Here is a 19,551-nt window from a genome sequence, read left to right as displayed (position 1 = left end):
TTTGAGAGTTCTCGGGCGGAAGCCTCTACAGATACAGCACCGGTCCTTTTGGTGGCTCTCTCTGAGGCACCTCAAACAAGCAGAGTGCGGGTCACTCTTGGGCATGAATTTCCCACAGTCCTTGCAGAGTTTAAACCCGGGGGACCCGGGCATGCCCCAGCGGGTGACGAAACTTGTGGGGGGGAACCCCCCAACTACCAAGAACTATATACAATGAGCTCAGTAAACTAACTATAACGTAACTATATACACGGACTATACACAAGGATAGGACACTGCTAACTTGCTATGCACAAGAGAAGTTCCAGCTAGCCATCACCAGCAGTAAGAAGGAACTGAGGGGGTGGAGGGTCGGTGGGCCTCTTTACAGGGCGCAGCAGTGGCGCCACTCCAGGGCCGACCCTACGGACGCTGCTAGGGGGAAATCTTCCGGCGCATACCTACTTTGAATGGACATGAACAACCACTCAAAGAAGAACAAGGCTGTTATATTTAACCTAGCCAAACAGGGAATCAAGGATTTTGAGAATTTCTGAGCAGCAGTGAGAAGTGCTTTTAAAATGTGGATCCTCAAAAGAACAGAGAAATGATATCTGAAATCCTGTTTATGTTAATAAAGAATGAACATCATAAAACCTGAAAATCAATGCTGGCAGATAATGAACTATTCATTTAAAAAAAATAGGTGAACATGGAACATCAAAAGTATCAACCTACAATTTTTTTCTTTATAAACAAAAGAATTGTGAAATGTTAATGAAAGTTATTTAGCATAGTGTCTACATTATATTTTATCCATTGACATACTGTGTTCATAAGAACGGCCATACTGGGTCAGACCAAAGGTCCATCTAGCCCAGTATCCTGTCTTCTGACAGTGGCTAATGCCAAGTGCCCCAGAGGGAATGAACAGGTGATCCATTCACTGTTGCTCATTCTCAGTTTCTGGCAAACGGAGGCTGAGGACACCATCCCTGCCCATCCTGGCTAATAACCATTGATGGACCTATACCCCATGAATTTTCTAGTTCTTTTTTTAATCCTATAACAGTCTTGGCCTTCACAACATCCTCTGGCAAAGAGTTCCACAGGTTGATTGTGCGTTGTGTGAAGAAATACTTCCTTTTTGTTTGTTTTAAACCTGCTGCCTATTAATTTCATTTGGTGACCCCAATTTCTGGTGTAACGAGGAGTAAATAACACCTCCTTATTTACTTTCTCCACATCAGTCATGATTTTATAGACCTCTATCATATCCCCCATTAGCTGTCTCTTTTCCAAGCTGAAAAGTCCCAGTCTTATTAATCTCTCCTCATATGAAAGCCATTCCATACCCCTAATCCTTTTTGTCACTCTTTTCTGAACCTTTTCCAATTCCAATATATCTTTTTTGAGATGAGGCGACCACATCTGCACGCAGTATTGAAGATGTGGGTGTACCAGGAATTTATATAGCGGCAATATGATATTTTTTGTCTTATTATCCATCCCTTTCTTAATGACTCCCAAGCTTTTTTTTCGCTTTTTTGACTGCCGCGGCACATTGAGAGGATGTTTTCAGAGAACTATCCACAATGACGCCAAGATCTCTTTCTTGAGTGGTAACAGCTAATTTAGACCCCATCATTTTATATGTATAGTTGAGATGTTTTCCAATGTGCATTACTTTGCATTTATCAACATTGCATTTCATCTGCCATTTTGTTGCCCAGTCACCCAGTTTTGAGAGATCCTTTTGTAGCTCTTCGCAGTCTGCCTGGGACTTAACTATCTTGAGTAGTTTTGTATTATTTGCAAATTTTGCAACCTCACTGTTTACCCTTTTTCCAGATCATTTACGAATATGTTGAATAGGACTGGTCCCGGTACAGACCCTTGGGGGTCACCACTATTTACTAGTCTGAAAACTGACCATTTATTCCTACCCTTTGTTTCCTATCTTTTAACCAGTTACCAATCCATGAGAGTACCTTCCCTCTGATCCCATGATAGCTTACTTTGCTTAAGAGCCTTTGGTGAGAGACCTTGTCAAAAGCTTTCTGAAAATCTAAGTACACTATATCCACTGGATCCCTGTTGTCCACATGCTTGTTGACCCCCTAAAAGAATTCCAGCAGATTGGTGAGGCACGATTTCCCTTTATAAAAACCATATTGACTCTTTCTCTTTCGTTCTTTATTATAGTTTAAACCAGTTTGCCTGGTATTGAAGTCAGGCTTACTGGCCTGTAATTGCCGGGATCACCTCAGGAACCCTTTTAAAAATTGGCGTCACATTAGCTATCCTCCAATCATTTGGTACAGAAGCTGATTTAAATGATAGGTTACAGACTACAGTTAGTAGTTCTGCAATTTCACATTTGAGTTCCTTCAGAACTCTTGGGGTGAATATCACTTCATAATTGTGACAATACAATGTGTGATTCTGCCAGGTTACTGAGCGCCATTGTTTCCACAGAACTAGACTTGCATGAAGTGGAGGGGAGTTGACAGCCTAGGCTCAGTGGAATGACCCACTAAAGGAACAGAATACCTTTCTTTGCAACTACAAGCTTATAACGTGAAACATTAGAATAAATTTATTGGTAAATTGATCTACACTTGTTCAACAGAAAATGTCAGAGGGCATGTTTTCATATTTTCCCTGTACTATTTGTTACATGTTTCCACTCTAGATAATTCTGCTTAGAAAGTTTAAATTAATTGGAACATAATTTAGAAAGAATGATAATACCTTACTCTAGAATAACTGCCTCTTTGGTTAACCTTTATAATTATGAAGTGGATTGGAAATCAATCCATACACAAAAGCAAGTAATTATGGAATTACTCTAAGATGACACTCACTAAGAAAAATGTCTCCCAGGAAAGAAGTGTTACCTATACTGCATAATTGACTCAAAACTATGTTGTTGCTATCTGGAATATAAATTAAATGAGTATATCGCCAACAGTTTTAAGACACAGATCAATCAGAAGACTGCCAATGGAATCAAGAATCTCTCCCCATGACAGACAGGGCAAAAAACTATCTGAAAGGTAAATTTTCATTCCGATAAGAAGGACCAAATCCCCAATTTTCAGCAGCTGGCTAGTGCAAGATGCCTCTTCTGCTGGCAAAACTAAGTCGAGTATTTGCTTTTCCTAGTATATAATACTATTTGCATGTTGTTAACAAGCTAATTTTTGCATATTTAGCTGCACCCTGGCAGCTCTCAGGTGAATACCCTGAAATGATATGCAGCTTCTCATAAGCCAGTTAGTCTTCTATAAAGAATTTGACACACACACACCTTCTTAAAAAAACCCATTTGTCTCTTCTTGTCCCTGTTATTCTCAGAGACTACAGCGATGGGGGATCCTATTATTGCCTCTTTTGAATTTCTGTTAATATATTATGCAATTCAGTGGTTCTCAAAATGTGGTTCATTAGACCAGTGTTATAGTCCAAAGAGAACTGGCTGGTCTCACAGTTTCCAGATGTTACTTTAGACACTAAGGTTTTGAATACCTGTAAACAGGAAAGAACCAGCTAAGCTCTGTCTCCTGCAGGTCACTGCTATGTAAAAAGGTAAGAACAAGAACCATGAGGATCTAGCAGGAGAGAAATTTCTTGAGGAACTGGAGAACAAGAGGAACATTTGTAAGCACCACACCCAGAGGAGCAAAGAAAGGAGCAACATGAAAGCATTTAGAGACTGAAGGGAAGAAGGACTTGGCAGCAAAGAACCCGATGGAGAGAAGGTATGCAGATGGAAAGAAGGAACAGAGTTATGGCAGCAGAGAAACACATACCAAGAGAACACTAGGAGATGAAAATAAAAAATGAAAAGCAAAAAAGAGACTGATTATTTTTTTCTAAAAAAGGACATCACATTATAGAGTTACAAATAAATATTTTTCTAATATTACTTTTTACAGACACACACAGACTTCTTCTGCCACTGATTAATTTAGCTTTATTTTTTAAACTGAGCCATTAGTGAACATGGACATATACTTGCTTATATACAGAATTCAAATGTACAAAATATAAATATAATAATGTATATATAAAATCAATGCAAAGACAAGTCTAGAAACCTTGAGTTTTGGTGTGAAAAATAAAATCTACTTTTTTTTTTGTTTTAAACTAGAAGTCCCACTTTGGTGATTTTGACAATTTCCTTGACTTACAACTAATTTTAATATGAAGTAAATTGAGACACTTTAGTGAAACTTCAAAATGTCTACCTGCAAGGAAACTATCAGTAGACACATATACATTGGATTTAAGCTTTCATTTTAGTTCTCCTGTGTTGCTGCATTAGCTTCAGCCAAACAACCAGACCAGGTATATTACTCAATTCTAAAATGAAACACAGAATTATTTACAAGTAAAATAGTTTATAATTTTTAAGCATATGCTTAGTTTTTCCTATTTGAATGGTCCCTCTGTATAACAAAGGAACTGCTCACATGAGTAAAGTTAGGCATGTGTGCAAATCTTTGTAGCAGTGGGGCCTTAAATGCTTTTTTAACAATCTACAACAACTCAACTGTTGCTGAGTCACTGACTGACAAAAAGCGTTTCCCCAAGAATAGTGTTTCCAATTTTCTTCTTAACCACAAGAACAGAGTCAAATACATTTATCTTGATTAATTAAAACTAAATATATTTTCTTCCATTTTTCAAGAAAAATGTTTAAGAAACAAATAAAAAGTAACCATGCCAAGACAGAAATGAATGTCAAAAAAACAGTGATATTGGAAAATGGAGATCAGATGCCCAGATAACTAAGGCCATTAATGGTACTCTGCCAAGCAGGAATGAATAATAACTAAGCCTGAGTTTGTGTGTTTAATGCCTCTACTAATCAAATTATGAGGTGATATATATTTTAACATTTTAAAATCCCCCTTTCCTTCCTTTGTGACACCCTTCTGGCATTTACTGGCTGATTGAAGCTATTCCAGAATGTGACAAATACCAAAACTGTCATTGCAACCTAGTCTATCCATGGTATTTATGATGTTACAGAATGATGCATTCTCAGATCTTTATTGAGTCAAAAAGTATGATGAGAATTCACAGAGAGATTCAGCTGTAGTCACAATATGACAGATATAATTTCCATCTTGAAATGATAAATACAATTGAAAATAAAGGGTTTGTAAAACTTATTTCTGTGCTGAATGCCCGTCAGCTTGGTTAGTCAGGATATTCAGCAAAGGTATTTGACCTTAAATCAATTTTCATTTTTTGCTTTAAAACACATTGTTAAAAGGAAAAGCTGAATTCACGAATTATTCTAACAGAGGAAATTCATAACAAGAATAAAGCATATCAGCACGCCTGGAATTATGGACAGGGTATTGCCAGCACACCATATTTACTTCCACAGCATTGTTTCTTCTGTACACATACAAACTTGACAGATTCTAACATTCAGAGGTGTGACACTAGAGCACACAAAGCAACATTACACCAAATCGGTTAGCATAATCTGGACCTAAACATTTTTAAATAGAAGAGAAATTCTTAATCTCCCTTGAGGCTGAAATGTGGCAGTTCTGGAAATGAAGACAGCCAGAGGGGAGAAACAAGAAGTTTTATTTGCATAAATAGAACACTGCTTGGTTACCAACGGTCTTGCTATTTCCATTCTAATTTTTCCACATTAACAATTCTAATTGTAGTATGTGTATAACATTCCTTGCTAGGGCTATGATTCTGTCACAGAGGTCAGAGATTCTATGACTTTCCAGGACCTCCATGAGGCATGGCTGGAGCAGCTATCAGCCCCGAGGTGGCCAGCCGTGGGGAGAGGGGACGACGGGACAGACGACGACACACCGGGAACAGCTGACCAGCAGCCAGCCCTACCCCGGGGGGAGGGAAGCTGAAACAGCTGATCAGTAGCAGTCTGGAGGGCCGCTGGAGCAGCGGCTGGGGTTGGGTCAGCCCCCCTCGGGCTGGAGCTGCAGCAAGCAGCTACAAGCCCCAATAGTGCTCTGTTTGTCGCCCTTCCTCCCTACCCCCCGGGTATTTTTAATAAAAGTCAGGACAGGTCACGACCAATAAACACAATTTCATGAAAGCCTGTGACCTGTCCCGACTTTTACTAAAAATACCCATGAGGGAATCATAGCCTTATCCATTGCACCTTGCACTGAAGCTAAGAACTGCAGTAATATGCCCTTTTCCTAAGCAGAGATCAGAAGTGTGATTTAGTGGAAACGACAATGAGGTATGGAGCACCTCACTGCAGGAAGCTGAGTCCCCTCAACTCTCAGTGACCTCATCTGTGGGGTCTACAGAAAGGGAACAGTAGTATTGCTTATATTGATATTTCATATTTAATGTATTATTACATAGCTGATAAAATCTATATGCAGCAAATACCATTAATGCCAAAACAAAAATTAAAAGTCACCCTGTCTGTACCAGTCTCACTTGATAAACTATACCCATTGTGTCAACCTCATCATCTAGTACAGTCCCCTGCACTTAAGGCAGGACTAAATATTATCTAGACCATCCCTGACAGGTGTTTGTCCAACGTGCTCTTAAAAATCCCCAATGATGGAGATTCCACAACCTCCCTAGGCAATTTATTCCAGTGTTTAACCACTCTGACAGTTAGGAAATTTTTCCTGATGTCCAACCTAAACCCATTGCTTCTTGTCCTATCTACAGAGGTTAAGAACAACAATTTTTCTCCCTCCTCCTCTTAACAACCTTTTATGTACTTGAAAACTGTTATGTCCCCTCTCAGTCTTCTCTTCTCCAGACTAAACAAATCCAATTTTTTCAATCTTCCCTCTAGACCTTTAATCATTTTTGTTGCTCTTCTCTGGACTTTCTCCAATTTGTCTATATCCTTCCTGAAATGTGGCGCCCAGAACTGGACACAATACTCCAGTTGAGGCCTAATCAGAGAGGAGTAGAGTGGAAGAATTACTTCTTGTGTCCTGCTTATAACACTCCTTCTAATACATCCCAGAATGACGCTTGCTTTTTTTGCAACAGCGTTACACTGTTGACTCATATTTAGCTTGTGGTCCCCTATGACCACCCGGATCCCTTTCCACAGTACTCCTTCCTAAGCAGTCATTTCCCATTTTGTATGTGTGCAACTGATTGTTCCTTCTTAAGTGGAGTACTTTGCATTTGTCCTTATTGAATTTCATCCTAGTTACTTCAGACCATTTCTCCAGTTTGTCCAGATCATTTGAATTTTAATCCTATCCTCCAAAGCACTGGCAACCCCTTCCAGCTTCGTATTGCCTGCAAACTTTATCAGTGTACTTTCTATGCTGTTATCTAAATCACTGATGAAGATATTGAACTGAACTGGACCCAGAACCAATCCCTGTGGGACCCCACTCGTTATGCTTTTCCAGCTTGACTGTGAACCACTGATAACTACTCTCTGGGAATGATTTTCCAACCAGTTATGCACCCACCTTATAGTAACTCCATCTAGGTTGTATTTCCTAGTTTATGAGAAAGTCATGCGAGACAGTATCAAAAGCCCTACTAAAGTCAAGATATACCACATCTACCACTCCCCCGCCATCCACAAGGCTTGTTACCCTGTCAAAGAAAGCTATCAGGTTTGGTTTGACATGATTTGTTTTTGACAAATCCATGTTGACTGTTATTTATCACCTTATTATCTTCTAGGTGTTTGCAAATTGCTTGCTTAATTATTTGCATTGATCCAAGAGTTCAGTGCAGACTGATACAATGGACTCAGTATTTCATGAAGCTAAGCATGCTGTCTCTCCAGTACTCCCAGAATACGCCACGTTAGGGAACAGGAAGGAATCAAGTCATTATTCAATACATAACTCTTCATTGCTTACTGGTAATCAATTTTGTAAGACAGCTCTAACAAGCTTTTTTTACACTGTGACAGTATTAGTTTTTACACTTCGATGCATGGAAGCAAAAATCACAGAGCAAATAATTACACATACCTTTTTAAGATGTCCTAATCTAAGTTTGAAAATTTCTTCCTGTTCATGATATTCTGCTAGAGTCAACCTGCAAAAATAATAAGAAGCAGTTTTAGATTTTACTATCTTATAAAAAATACAGAAATTGACACACATTAAAATATGAATAACAACAGTAAATAGCATTCTTTATTTACCATTTATAACTACCAACACAAGATCACATTTTAAATTGTGTCTGGATTTAAAATTTTTTTTTTTTTTATAATGTGTCATTCCAGGGCCAAAACCCATTATTTATAGAAACCTATCTGGTATTCTGAAACATTAATTGTCTATGCTAGGACCACTTCCCATTCAGCAGACCACTACTTAGTATAAGATCTCCTTTACCACCCACAAATCTTAGCAATTGCCTCAGTGCTTGGTTCTCAAAATATGTCACTCAGTGCACTGCCACGAAGGAATCCATAGACGGTTTGGAAGAACCTAGTTTAAAACTCAGGAATTCAAGGTCATTGTCTCCAATCATAGAAATTATGGAAAGTAGTTAGGAAGCAGTATGGAGCGGAACTGTATCGTGCATCCAAGTTGAACAACCTCAACTACCCCCCAAAACTGCAAGGAAACAGACTAAACAGATCCTCAAAAGAAGGGGAAATGGAGAAAAGCCAAAGTGAAAATCACCTCTCAGTTCTCATTCAATGCATCAAATCTGAAGGCTTGATCCCAATGACGACAAAATGAGTGGAAAAAGATTAATCAGCTCACTGCCTGACACATTTTCCACTGTCCTGCCTCTTCTGATCTTGCAAAGCCTGCACCTTTCACAACTGAGGCCGAAACTTCCGAATGTCATGAAAGGTCTCCAATACCAAAAAAATTAAAAAGACAGTTCTTCTTCAGGACTGATGGAAGGACTCCCCAAGACTTACTGCTGGTAGACCTCAGAGTCTTTTATTCTTTGAACCACTTTGCTCATCTTGAAATTGAAAGGGCACTCCACATCAATTAGGAGTAGGTCTCCACAGATCTGAGCCTTAGAATAATGTAGGAGTACTGAGGAAAAATAACTAATACCATTGTAAGAATCAAAGTATCTAACATGTCATGCCTGTAAGAAATACTAGGACATTTTTCTGCTCGTCAGAAAGGTTGTCAATGAGAAGATACATCTCTTCCCAAAGATGCAATTGGTACCTAGCCACACAGATACTAAACATTGCTCACCAAAAGTCAAGCTTTTTGGTGTTCTTACCCAGTGGAAAGGTAAGAACTACCTTGGATTTTTCTCAACCTTTCAATGACTACTGACACCACCAATGAGCCAATACAGGTACAGAAATACTGGAATCCCTTATTATCACTGCCTTTTTTAGATATGGCTGGGATTGACATTGGAATCAATGAGATGTCTTTAGCAGGGTCCAGCAGCTCATTATTAATGTAGCGAGATTCTATTTCTCTTAGTACTGCTGGTTTCATTCAATCAGTTAAAAAGGCTATCTATAGACATCTGCTCCGTGCTCCAGCTCCGGGCTCCACTCCAAAGCCCTGTTGCAAAGTGCCCTACACCTTCTTCCTTGTCGGGTGAAAGGTGGTCATGCACACCAACTGAGGGGACAATTTAACAGATACTGGTGTGGCCAGCAGAGGAAGTGGCAGTGAAGAAAAAACCTTAGCTGTCTGGGAGCAGCAGATAGGTGAGTAGCAACAGGCTTTATGGCTGACCTTCTTCAAACTCAAAAGGGAGAGGAGATCCTGTCATTAAGGCCATATAGTCCATATGTTAAATGGAAAGCAAATGAATGGAGCCTCAAATGGCTTGTCCCAATAGACCAGAGAAGTGAGCACAAGTGAGAACATGAGCCCTGGAAAAACCAACCATTCCAGTTCCAAGAACTGTCACGATGAACCTGCCAACTGCACAAGACAGCACTAAGTCTGAGCCAGACACTCACAGAAAAAAGGCCCTGATTGAGATTTCTCCTCAAGGTCCATGTCCAGTGTCTGATACAGGGACTGGATTTGTTAGGTTTCCTTGATTAGAAAGGCAAAGAGCCTCGGCTGCCCAAAGGAGTGGAGTCAAGATATGATGACCCTACACAAATCATTGTTCTTGCCAACTATTGGTTTGTGTGTCTACTTCTAGAAACATGGAGAGACTCAATGCTCACAACCTAAATTTGCTGTTCTTATGAGAATACTTGGAGGCCACAATCAAAAAGTTAGAGGACCCCCTGATCCAATAAAGGTACAAACACAAACTATCACTGGAAACATAAGTTTTATATCAAATCCTCCAGAAATCACTCTGGGCACTGAGTGAAAGTCCTTCAGCCACAGCTAGCTGAAGAAAGGAACGAACTAAGGCAGTTTAGGAAACTTGGTCCTTTCATAACCTTGGCTACCTACATGCAGGACCAGGATAGGAAGTTTGTGTAGCTCCAATAGGCACTGCTTTACAGGATGTTCCTGAAGCACAGTAACCCTTGAGAGGCACAACCCACAAGTATGAATATGCAAAGGTCACCTTGAAAATATATTACATTTCAAGTCAATCTCGCTCCATCCTTCCACACTATGCCCAGTAAACAACTGTTTTTCTTACAGTATATTTTATTTACAAATCTAATGTGGTTAGAGGCACTGCATGATGCATAAGCAATTTAAAACTGTTGACAATGATTTTTCAGAGAAGCTTATGAAATGCTAAATTTTATTGTAGGCACAATTACTTTAACTTGTGTTAGATTACTGGTGAAGAAACAAACCTCATTCCCACCTGTATTCAAAAACAGTTACATGCTAGAAGTAGGTTTATTATTCCTTATTTGAACATTAAAGTGTGCTACACCTTACATAATAGTTTATAGAAACTAACAGAAATATTACTCCTATTTATCATGTTAAGTTCTAACAATGTATCTGATGTTAATTTTATTGGTTTATAGGCCACTACATCATTGTACTGCCCAGGCAAGGCACCCAAATTTTCAGGTTTAGTTTTTCTACTTGTAAAATGGGCCTCATAATTTAGATAGTCTCTTTCATACATAGATTTCAAAGCTCTTGACAAAAACACTGAAGAGTACCCCTATTTGATCAATATATTTCTCTTCACTCTCCTCTCACGCAAGACCAGCTCACTGATTTTTTTCTTATAAAAAAAATAATCATCAGGCACAGACCCACCATGGAAAATTTCAGCAGAAAATTGAAAATTTCAGAAGCGAATGACTGAAGACAAGGAGTTAAAACAGAAATTGTGATGCAACATAATTAAGGCTATTTTTTAGTCACGAGTAGTTTTAGTAAAAGTCATGGACAGGTCATGGGCAGTAAACAAAAATTCACAGCCCGTGACTTGTCCATGACTTTTACTAAAAATACCTGTGACTAAAACTGGGGGGGGGGGGAGGAGGGGGAAGAGGCGCGGGTGATCTGAGGGTGCTGCGGGTGCTGGGGGAGGTGGCCCAGGACCCTGCTGCTGCTGGAGGGGAGGGTTGGCAGGGCTGGCTGGGGCTCCCTAACTGGCTCCGCATCCCTGCAGCTCCTAGGAGGTGGAGGGGCACAAGCACTAGCTGCTGCAGCTCCCATTGGCAGGGAACTGCAGCACGAAGTCCCACCGCCTCCAGCTGCCTAGGTGCTGCAGGGACATGCCAGTGAGAGCCCCCCACCCCAAGGTAAGTGCCCCCTAACCCCCTGCCCTTAGCCCCCTCACACACACACAAACTGCTGCTGCTGGCGCAGGGGCTGCCTGGCTCAGGCAGCCCCTGCGCCAGCCACTGCAGAAATCACAGACATAATGGATTATGTGACCTCCGTGACAGACTCGCAGCCTTAAACATAATCTATAGTGGATCACAACCAACACAGTGCTACTATTATAATGATCTCGCCTCTAGACATCCCCCAAGGGGGGGGGGGAAAGTGGGGATATGAGTACAACAAAATGCTCAAATTCTTCTGCTCATTCCTTCCTTACAAAAAAAGAAAATGTTTCAGGATAGAATTTTTAGAAGTGCTACAGAGCTAGCCTAACTCTATTGGAGGTTTTTTACAGAGTTAGGCCAATGCTATGCACTTTCAAAAATCTCTCCCATAATGTTCTAATTCAACATCTTTTCTGGGTCTTATCTATGTTTGTTTTATAGACTAAGCTGCTTGGGGCAAGGGCTCTCTTTATTTGTCCTGTAAAGACCCAGGCACATTGTTGGTGCTTAAACATGTAATTCTGAAAAATTGCTGAAAACATCTACTTCCTCCATGCCCAACAGAATGTTCCCTCTAAACGAGTTTGTTCAATTAGATTAGCATAACTGACATCTTAGTATCCCCTCCCACAAACATTTTAAATTAGACACAGAGATCAGAATTGAAGTATTTGCATGAGACACTGCCACTGAATAAATGGAGTGACAGAGGAAATGATGATTAGGGAGTCACCATGACCAAAACGGCTAAAGCTGAAAAGCGAAGGGAGGAGGAAGTCACTACAGAAACCAAAATTCTTCTTTTTAAAAGCAATAACGTATTAGCCACTTGAAGAACATAGAATCACAGAACTGGAAGGGACCTTGAGAGGTCATCTAGTCCAGTCCCTTGCACTCGTGACAGGACTAATTATCTAGACCATTCCTGACAGGTGTTTGTCTAAACTGTTCTTAAAAATCTCCAATGATGGAGATTCCACAACCTTCCTAGGCAATTTATTCCAGTGCTTAACCACTCTAACAGTTAGGAAGTTTTTCCTAATGTCCAACCTAAACCTCCCTTGCTGCAATTTCAGCCCTTTCCTTCTTGTCCTATTCTGAGAGGTTAAGAAAAACAATTTTTCTTCCTCCTCCTAACAACCTTTTACATACTTGAAAACTATTATGTCCCCCCTCAGTCTTCTTTTTTCCCAGACTAAACAACCCAATTTTTTTCAATCTTCCCTTATAGGTCACGTTTTCTAGACCTTTAATCATTTTTGTTTGCTCTTCTCTGGACTTTCTCCAATTTGTCCACATCTTTCCTGAAATGTGGCGCCCAGAACTGGACACAATACTCCAGTTGAGGCCTAATCAGAGCGGAGTAGAGAGGAAGAATTACTTCTCGTATCTTGCTTACGACAATCCTGCTGATACATCCCAGAATGATGTTCGCTTTTTTTTGCAACAGCGTTACACTGTTGACTCATATTTAGCTTGTGGTCCCCTATGACTCCCAGATCCCTTTCCGCAGTACTACGTCCTAGGCAGTATTTCTCATTTTGTATGTGTGCAACTGATTGTTCCTTCCTTAGTAGAGTACTTTGCATTTGTCCTCATTGAATTTCATCCTATTTACTTCAGACCATTTCACCAGTTTGTCCAGATCATTTTAAATTCTAATCCTATCCTCTAAACCACTTGCAACCCCGCCCAGCTTGGTATCATCCGCAAACTTTATAAGTGTACTCTCTTTGCCATTACCTAAATCATTGATGGAGATATTGAACAGAACTGGACCCAGAACCGATCTCTGCAGGACACCACTCATTATACACTTCCAGCATGACTGTGAACCACTGATGATTACTCTCTGGGAACAATTTTCCAACCAGTTATGCACCCACCTTATAGTAGCTCCATCTAAGTTGTATTTCCCTAGTTTGTTTATGAGAAGGTCATGTGAGAGAGTATCAAAAGCTTTACTAAAGTCAAGATATACCACATCTACTACTTCCCCGCCTATTCACAAGGCTTGTTACCCTGTCAAAGAGAGCTATCAGGTTGGTTTGACATGATTTGTTTTTGACAAATCCATGATGACTGTTACTTATCACCTTATTATCTTCTAGATGTTTGCAAATTGATTGCTTAATTATTTGCTCCATTATCATTCTGGGTACAGAAGTTAAGCTGACTGGTCTGTAACTCCCTGGGTTGTCCTTATTTCCCTTTTTACAGACTGGCACTATATTTGCCCTTTTCCAGTCTTCTGGAATCTCTTCCATTTCCGTATTGAGAGCAAAGTGTGATTTCACATGCATCTGACGAAGTGGGTATTCACCCACGAAAGCTTATGCTCCAATACATCTGTTAGTCTATAATGTGCCACAGGACTCTTTGTTGCTTTTCATGTGGTTAGTTGCCATCTTGATGAGTACTTTCATTCACGTTCATTAGATCATAGATTATTACGGTTGGAAGGAACCTCAAGAGATCATCTAGTCCAACCCCCTGCTCAAAGAACCACCAATCCCTAAATGGCCCCCTCAAGGATTGAACTCACAACTCTGGGTTTAGCAGGCCAATGCTCAAACCACTGAGCTATCCCTAGATAAACATGGTAAATTGTTAATCATCCAACTACATCAGGAAAATGACCTGTCACTGGCAATGCCTCAGCCATCACCTTCTTCTGGTTTTGAAAACTGTTTTCAAACTGTTCATATACAAAAAGCTGTTTTCAACCCTGGTTTCAACCACACTTTTTTGTAACCAAGCTAAGCTATTGTAACAACTAAATAAGGTGGTGCCAGAGGGACTCACTGCTGACAAGCTTTGTTACCAGATAATTTTTTTCAGCATAGCAGTGTAAAGGTCTGCCTAATCACATACGCGTATGTTGTACTAATGTACCGCTGTTTTAGTTCATTAATCTCAGCCATTCTGTACTTCCCTCCAGCTAGGTATAAATAAAGCCTCTTCCCTTTGGCTATGGGCTAATTAGAACCATTATTCTCAGAGTGATGTGGGCACAGTGATGAGCACAAGATGAATGCAGTAATGGTAGATTAGAAAGAGTAAATGAATACTGAATACTAGACTGGAAAAGCACAATTATTAATTGTTTTAACCAGCCACATGGACATGTGCTATCTGTCTAACTCTGTAATGGTGAGCAGCAGTTTTACTGTAGGTATCTTTCAGAGAAGAAGAAGTATCACACTAACAAGTAAGACTACAACAAATCCTAATCAAAAGTTTTAAAACCCTCTGGAGTTCCTGGCAAAGGAACATGATAGGGCCTTATGTTCTGGTGATCCCATGTCGCATAAAGGACCCCAGCAAATAACACACAAATAGGCAGGCAGTGTTATACATAAAACAGCAGTTATATCAGGACCAAATTAACATATACAAATGCACAGCTAGTCTTGATTCAATAATGATTAATATGTGTAAACTACCATTCAATTACTAAAATAGAAAAAAATTGCAATTAACTTATTGGCTATACTGTTGTCAAAAGAAATCTTCAATGCTCAATTTGTATTCAATTTACATGTAATAGCTTAATCAAACCTAAATTAAATGTGAATTTGAAAATGTTAAAAATAATTAATTTGAGAATATTTTGACAGAAGGACAGGAGTAGCTATTTGTGAATCTGGAACAAATCGGACAAGAGATATTCATTGTACAATTAAATATGCAATGCCTCTTGTGAAACATGCAACTGAAACAAAATTTATCATCTACTAAAGCAGCAAAAAATCTCAGGAAATTTAACATGAATATAGACTAAAAAGACTTAGCCAAACATATTGGTCAGGTATATTAATGGCTAAGAGTAACAGTAACAATTGCTTGGCTTTTAATATATAGAATATTTATATTGTCACAAGCTTTGTTTGTATGGTAGAAAGTAAAAGCAACTACAGAGCTGTCCTGCAGATTTAAAAAACAAGAATGCTAAAGTCTCTACAGACACAACACACAATTTACAGAATCCCAATATATGTATTCATTTTTCTTAAGTGGAACAAAGAGTTAGGGATTGACAAACTGTGCAAGAAGAACGAGCTAGTTCCCCTGGAAACAGATATTCTAGAAAAGAGCCCATATTAGTTCCAGTATTATTTAAAAAGAAAACTTCAGAATACAGCTGCAGAGTGAAGCATGCCTAGCTTATATGAGAAAGAAGCACTTCTTGAATGGTAAGTTATATATGAAAATTTAAGGTTTTGTGTTTTAAATTAGCACCGCTGAACAGCCTTCCTACTGTAAGCTTTCTGAAAAGTGTCACTTTTAAAAACAAACCATAATCAGTATTAACTTAAAGTCTAATGTCAGTTCTAAATCCTGTTGCAGACCCCTTTTATTCTTAATTCTTTTGCCACCATGTGCAAAATGTGCCAGAAACATATGATGCACAGGTAAAAGGGATATTGGATTTGATAATCAGAAAAGGCTGAACATTTTGTTGTCATTGTAAATATTTAAAATAATGATTTTTCTGATGATTAAAGGTTACAATCAACCTGGGATCTAGCCAATTTCAAAACAGGAGTTTAAAAGAACTTTGAAGTATGCTCCGGGTGCATTGGCCAACTTTTTGTAGTTTAATAACCACATTATCGTATTTGTTAAAAATGTGCGTCCCTCCTGTTGTTGTATGGAAAACTCAAACAAAGGAGGAGAAAAATTGATTATACAGGGAAATAGTGATAATGAATATACGATGAAGTGCAATCAAATGCAAAGTAAACAAATTGAAGGAAAAAACTTTTCTTTTTTTCAATCTCTTTCCATTATACTTAACTTTACAGTTACTTGTAACAATAGTAGGTAACATATTTTCATACAGAAGGGTCATTTTTAAATTGAGGGTGTCCATTAAACCAGCACTAAAGCATTGAAATTAAAAGACGCAAGATCATTTACTTTTTTTTAAGCACATTATTAATTTAGAGGCAGGCTGTCAGATACTACGGGCTGTATCCAACTCCTTTCAAAGCCAATTGAAAGACTATTATCTTCTTCAGCGGAAGCTGACTTGGTCACCAAAAGCCTTCTTTATATCAGTTTAACTGAAAGAAGAATAAGGCTAACTCCACTGATTTCAGTGGATTTACAAGTGTAGAATACTAGAATTAGGCATGTCTAATTAGAGAACCATAGACACATTGCATCAGGGCAAAACAGACTGATGCAATTTACCCAAGATAAATTGCAATGATACATTGCAGCTACATAGACTTTGGTGCAAGTTTAGTCAATTTAGACAAGCCATCAGTGAGAACAGAGTAAGTCCCTAACTTGCTGGCATATGGTGTAACTGCTGAGGTTATGGCCAATACTTGCGCTGCAAACAAAATGGACAACATCTAGGAAACCATGAAAATGACTGACTGAATTGGTAAACTTACAGCTGTGGTAAACTGGGTCTAAGAAAGGGATCATTTTCTGCCCCATTGACAGCTTTATTTTTCCTCTGTTTTGGTTCCGAATTGGTAGATGGTGTTTGAGAATTATTCGTAGATGGAGGTTTTCGTTTGGCTAGGAGCTTTCTTTGCCTTTCGATATCTTCCCTTTGTTGATTCACCCATTCTTGTTGCCTGTAAAACCAAAAATATTGCATTAACTATTAATATTTTTACAGCTAATAACATTTTAAGAAGCAGGCTTATAATAATGGCAATGATGGATTCTAATCCACTGAATTACCGTAATCTCTTTTCTTGGTAAAAATGAAACGCTCATGTGGTGTACTTAACTAACAGGCACTGTAGATGTCAATATTTATTTTGGGGGGCAGAAGAAGAATTTGCATGATTTTATTTTATTTTGTATGTTTGTTTCTTGGTGTATTCTTTGTTGGATAATATGCTTACAGATCTGCAATTTGGCAAGAGGATGGTAATTGAAAAAGTTGTACTTTTTCTGCCGGTAATCATTTTTGCACAAATGAAGAATAAGAGTATTTCAGAGTATGTTAAAAAGAAATAGAATGTTCCCTATTAGGTAGGAATAGTCTCTCAAACTTTTGGAAACATGTTGGTATAATTGTCTTTTGGAATAGGTTTCCAAAAGTGTAACATACATACTGTGTTCTCCACATTGGAAACAAATGGTATACAGACAAAGTGGATATTATCGCTTACAACCAACACCAAAAGAAAAAAAAAAGTCAGAGATGTTAATACAGAATATTAATATGGTTGTTTTACAAATCAGATACTTTATCTGAGCTGACCTTCCTAAATAAATAATCAGTTGGGTTACACAGCAAATATTGTATATGTGCACAAAACACATAAGGAAGACTGCAAAAGCTAAATCATTAGATATTAACTAGGTCAGGGGTTCTCAAACATTTAGTGTGGACCCATTTCTGACGAGTGTCTTCACAGACCAAATCCCTACGCAATCACAATCCTATTTGCATTCCCACATCTTTCTTGGCAAAACTAGAGGTTTCTAGTGAATACATTAATACTTAACAATGTAAAGGTCAAATCAGTTTACTTTACAAAGCATGTCTCAAGTTATGAATTAGTTTCTTTCTCCCATTCCACCCCCTGCCCCATCTCCCCAAGCTCCTTCTCTGCTCCATTCTCTGCTGAAGTACCTTGTTGAGGCAGCTCTTTTCCTGCTGGCGGCTACAGGCTCCTTTCCCCCATCCGCTTATGCTAGCAGCAGCCCCTAGTGGCGGCTGCTAGGTTTGCTCCTCCTCCTCGCTCCTCCTTCATTGCAATGAAGAGCCTGGATGTCTGTTGAAGCTGCTATAATGAAGGATGTGGAGCCAGCACCATGTGACCAGCAAGCCCTCTACAGACCATCAACTGTTCCACTGACCACCAGTAGTCGGTGGATCACAGTTTGAGAATCACTGATCTAGGTTTACAACTTTTTCTATCAATTGTGATGATTAATGAAATGCTGCGCAGTTAGTAAATTCACACTTGTTCTAAGGCTTGTTAAAATCAAGTGAGGCCCAATCATCTTCTTTAAAAAAACAGGATTTAGCATTCTACATTCTGTCAGTTGATTAAGGGAGTTCTATACTGTATTCTGAAACTTCAAAAAGCAAAGTGAAATACTACATATGAAAAGCAGCTCCAATCCTAGAAGCTCTTAGTAACAAAAAAATCCACTGGAGGGAACTGACAATTACTGAGAATTTTAAAAACATAACATTGACTAACTTCACAAGATTTTGAAATGCAAAGCCATCTGTCCACTGTTCAGTAAATGAAGCACCATGTCGAACTGTTGTAAAATGCCCGAGGCGTAGTCTGTCTTGCATACTCTTCTCTCTGCTTGCCAGCTTTTCTTGTGTGCTCTAAGAAAATCAAAATATTACCAGTTTTTCTAAAGTGTTTAAAAGTTAGCAAAAACACAGCCCCTCCCTCTTATGTCTTTTTTTGAGTAGTAGATAAAAGAATGATGGATGGAAATAAGTTTCAACTACTCATATTCCAATTAACTCTGCAGAACCCATACATGTTTTTTTTCTGGCTTATACATTATCAGAATGGTTACAAATTCTGCAGTAAGAATTTAGCTATTATTCATAATGATACATGAACCAGAAAACCCAAGCTTGACTTTACTTGCAAATGTGACATGGAATTTAAAGAATGGGGGAAGAAGGCAGGGGGAATTTGAGCTACCTTTATTCTGTCACAATTCAAGGCTCCTCAGCAGGCTGGTGTGTCCCCAGCACGAGAGCTGTCTATGGGATGCTCTACACCAGTGGTTCTCAAAGCTGGTCCGCCGCTTGCTCAGGGAAAGCCCCTGGCGGGCCAGGCCAGTTTGTTTACCTGCCGCGTCCACACGTTCGGCCGATAGCAGCTCCCACTGTCCGCAGTTCGCCACTCCAGGCCAATAGGGGCTGTGGGAAGCGACCC

At 39.2% G+C, this 19,551-nt stretch overlaps 1 protein-coding gene and 1 long non-coding RNA gene across 4 annotated transcripts in view; one reads left to right on the top strand and one right to left on the bottom strand.

The window, feature by feature from the left end:
* TLK1 (tousled like kinase 1) overlaps nt 1–19,551 on the bottom strand; it is a 159,124-nt gene that overhangs the window by 37,195 nt on the left and 102,378 nt on the right. For all 3 annotated transcript variants that reach the window (XM_039495081.1, XM_039495082.1, XM_039495080.1), the window contains exons 10-12: nt 18,847–18,983; nt 17,068–17,256; nt 7,965–8,031 (exon numbers count right to left, since the gene is read on the bottom strand). In XM_039495081.1, coding sequence (XP_039351015.1) covers nt 7,965–8,031; nt 17,068–17,256; nt 18,847–18,983 — 393 coding nt within the window. The remainder of the gene's footprint in view (nt 1–7,964; nt 8,032–17,067; nt 17,257–18,846; nt 18,984–19,551) is intronic.
* Nucleotides 2,510–3,802, top strand: LOC120374809. Its single transcript, XR_005586252.1, has 3 exons — nt 2,510–2,584; nt 2,954–3,038; nt 3,552–3,802. It is a non-coding gene; the product is annotated as an uncharacterized LOC120374809 (long non-coding RNA).

This window comes from Mauremys reevesii, linkage group 11 (assembly GCF_016161935.1).
Source record: "Mauremys reevesii isolate NIE-2019 linkage group 11, ASM1616193v1, whole genome shotgun sequence".
Lineage (NCBI taxonomy): Eukaryota > Metazoa > Chordata > Testudines > Geoemydidae > Mauremys > Mauremys reevesii.
The sequence above is the reverse complement of the archived record's forward strand: the minus strand, read 5'-3'. Positions and strand labels throughout refer to the sequence as shown.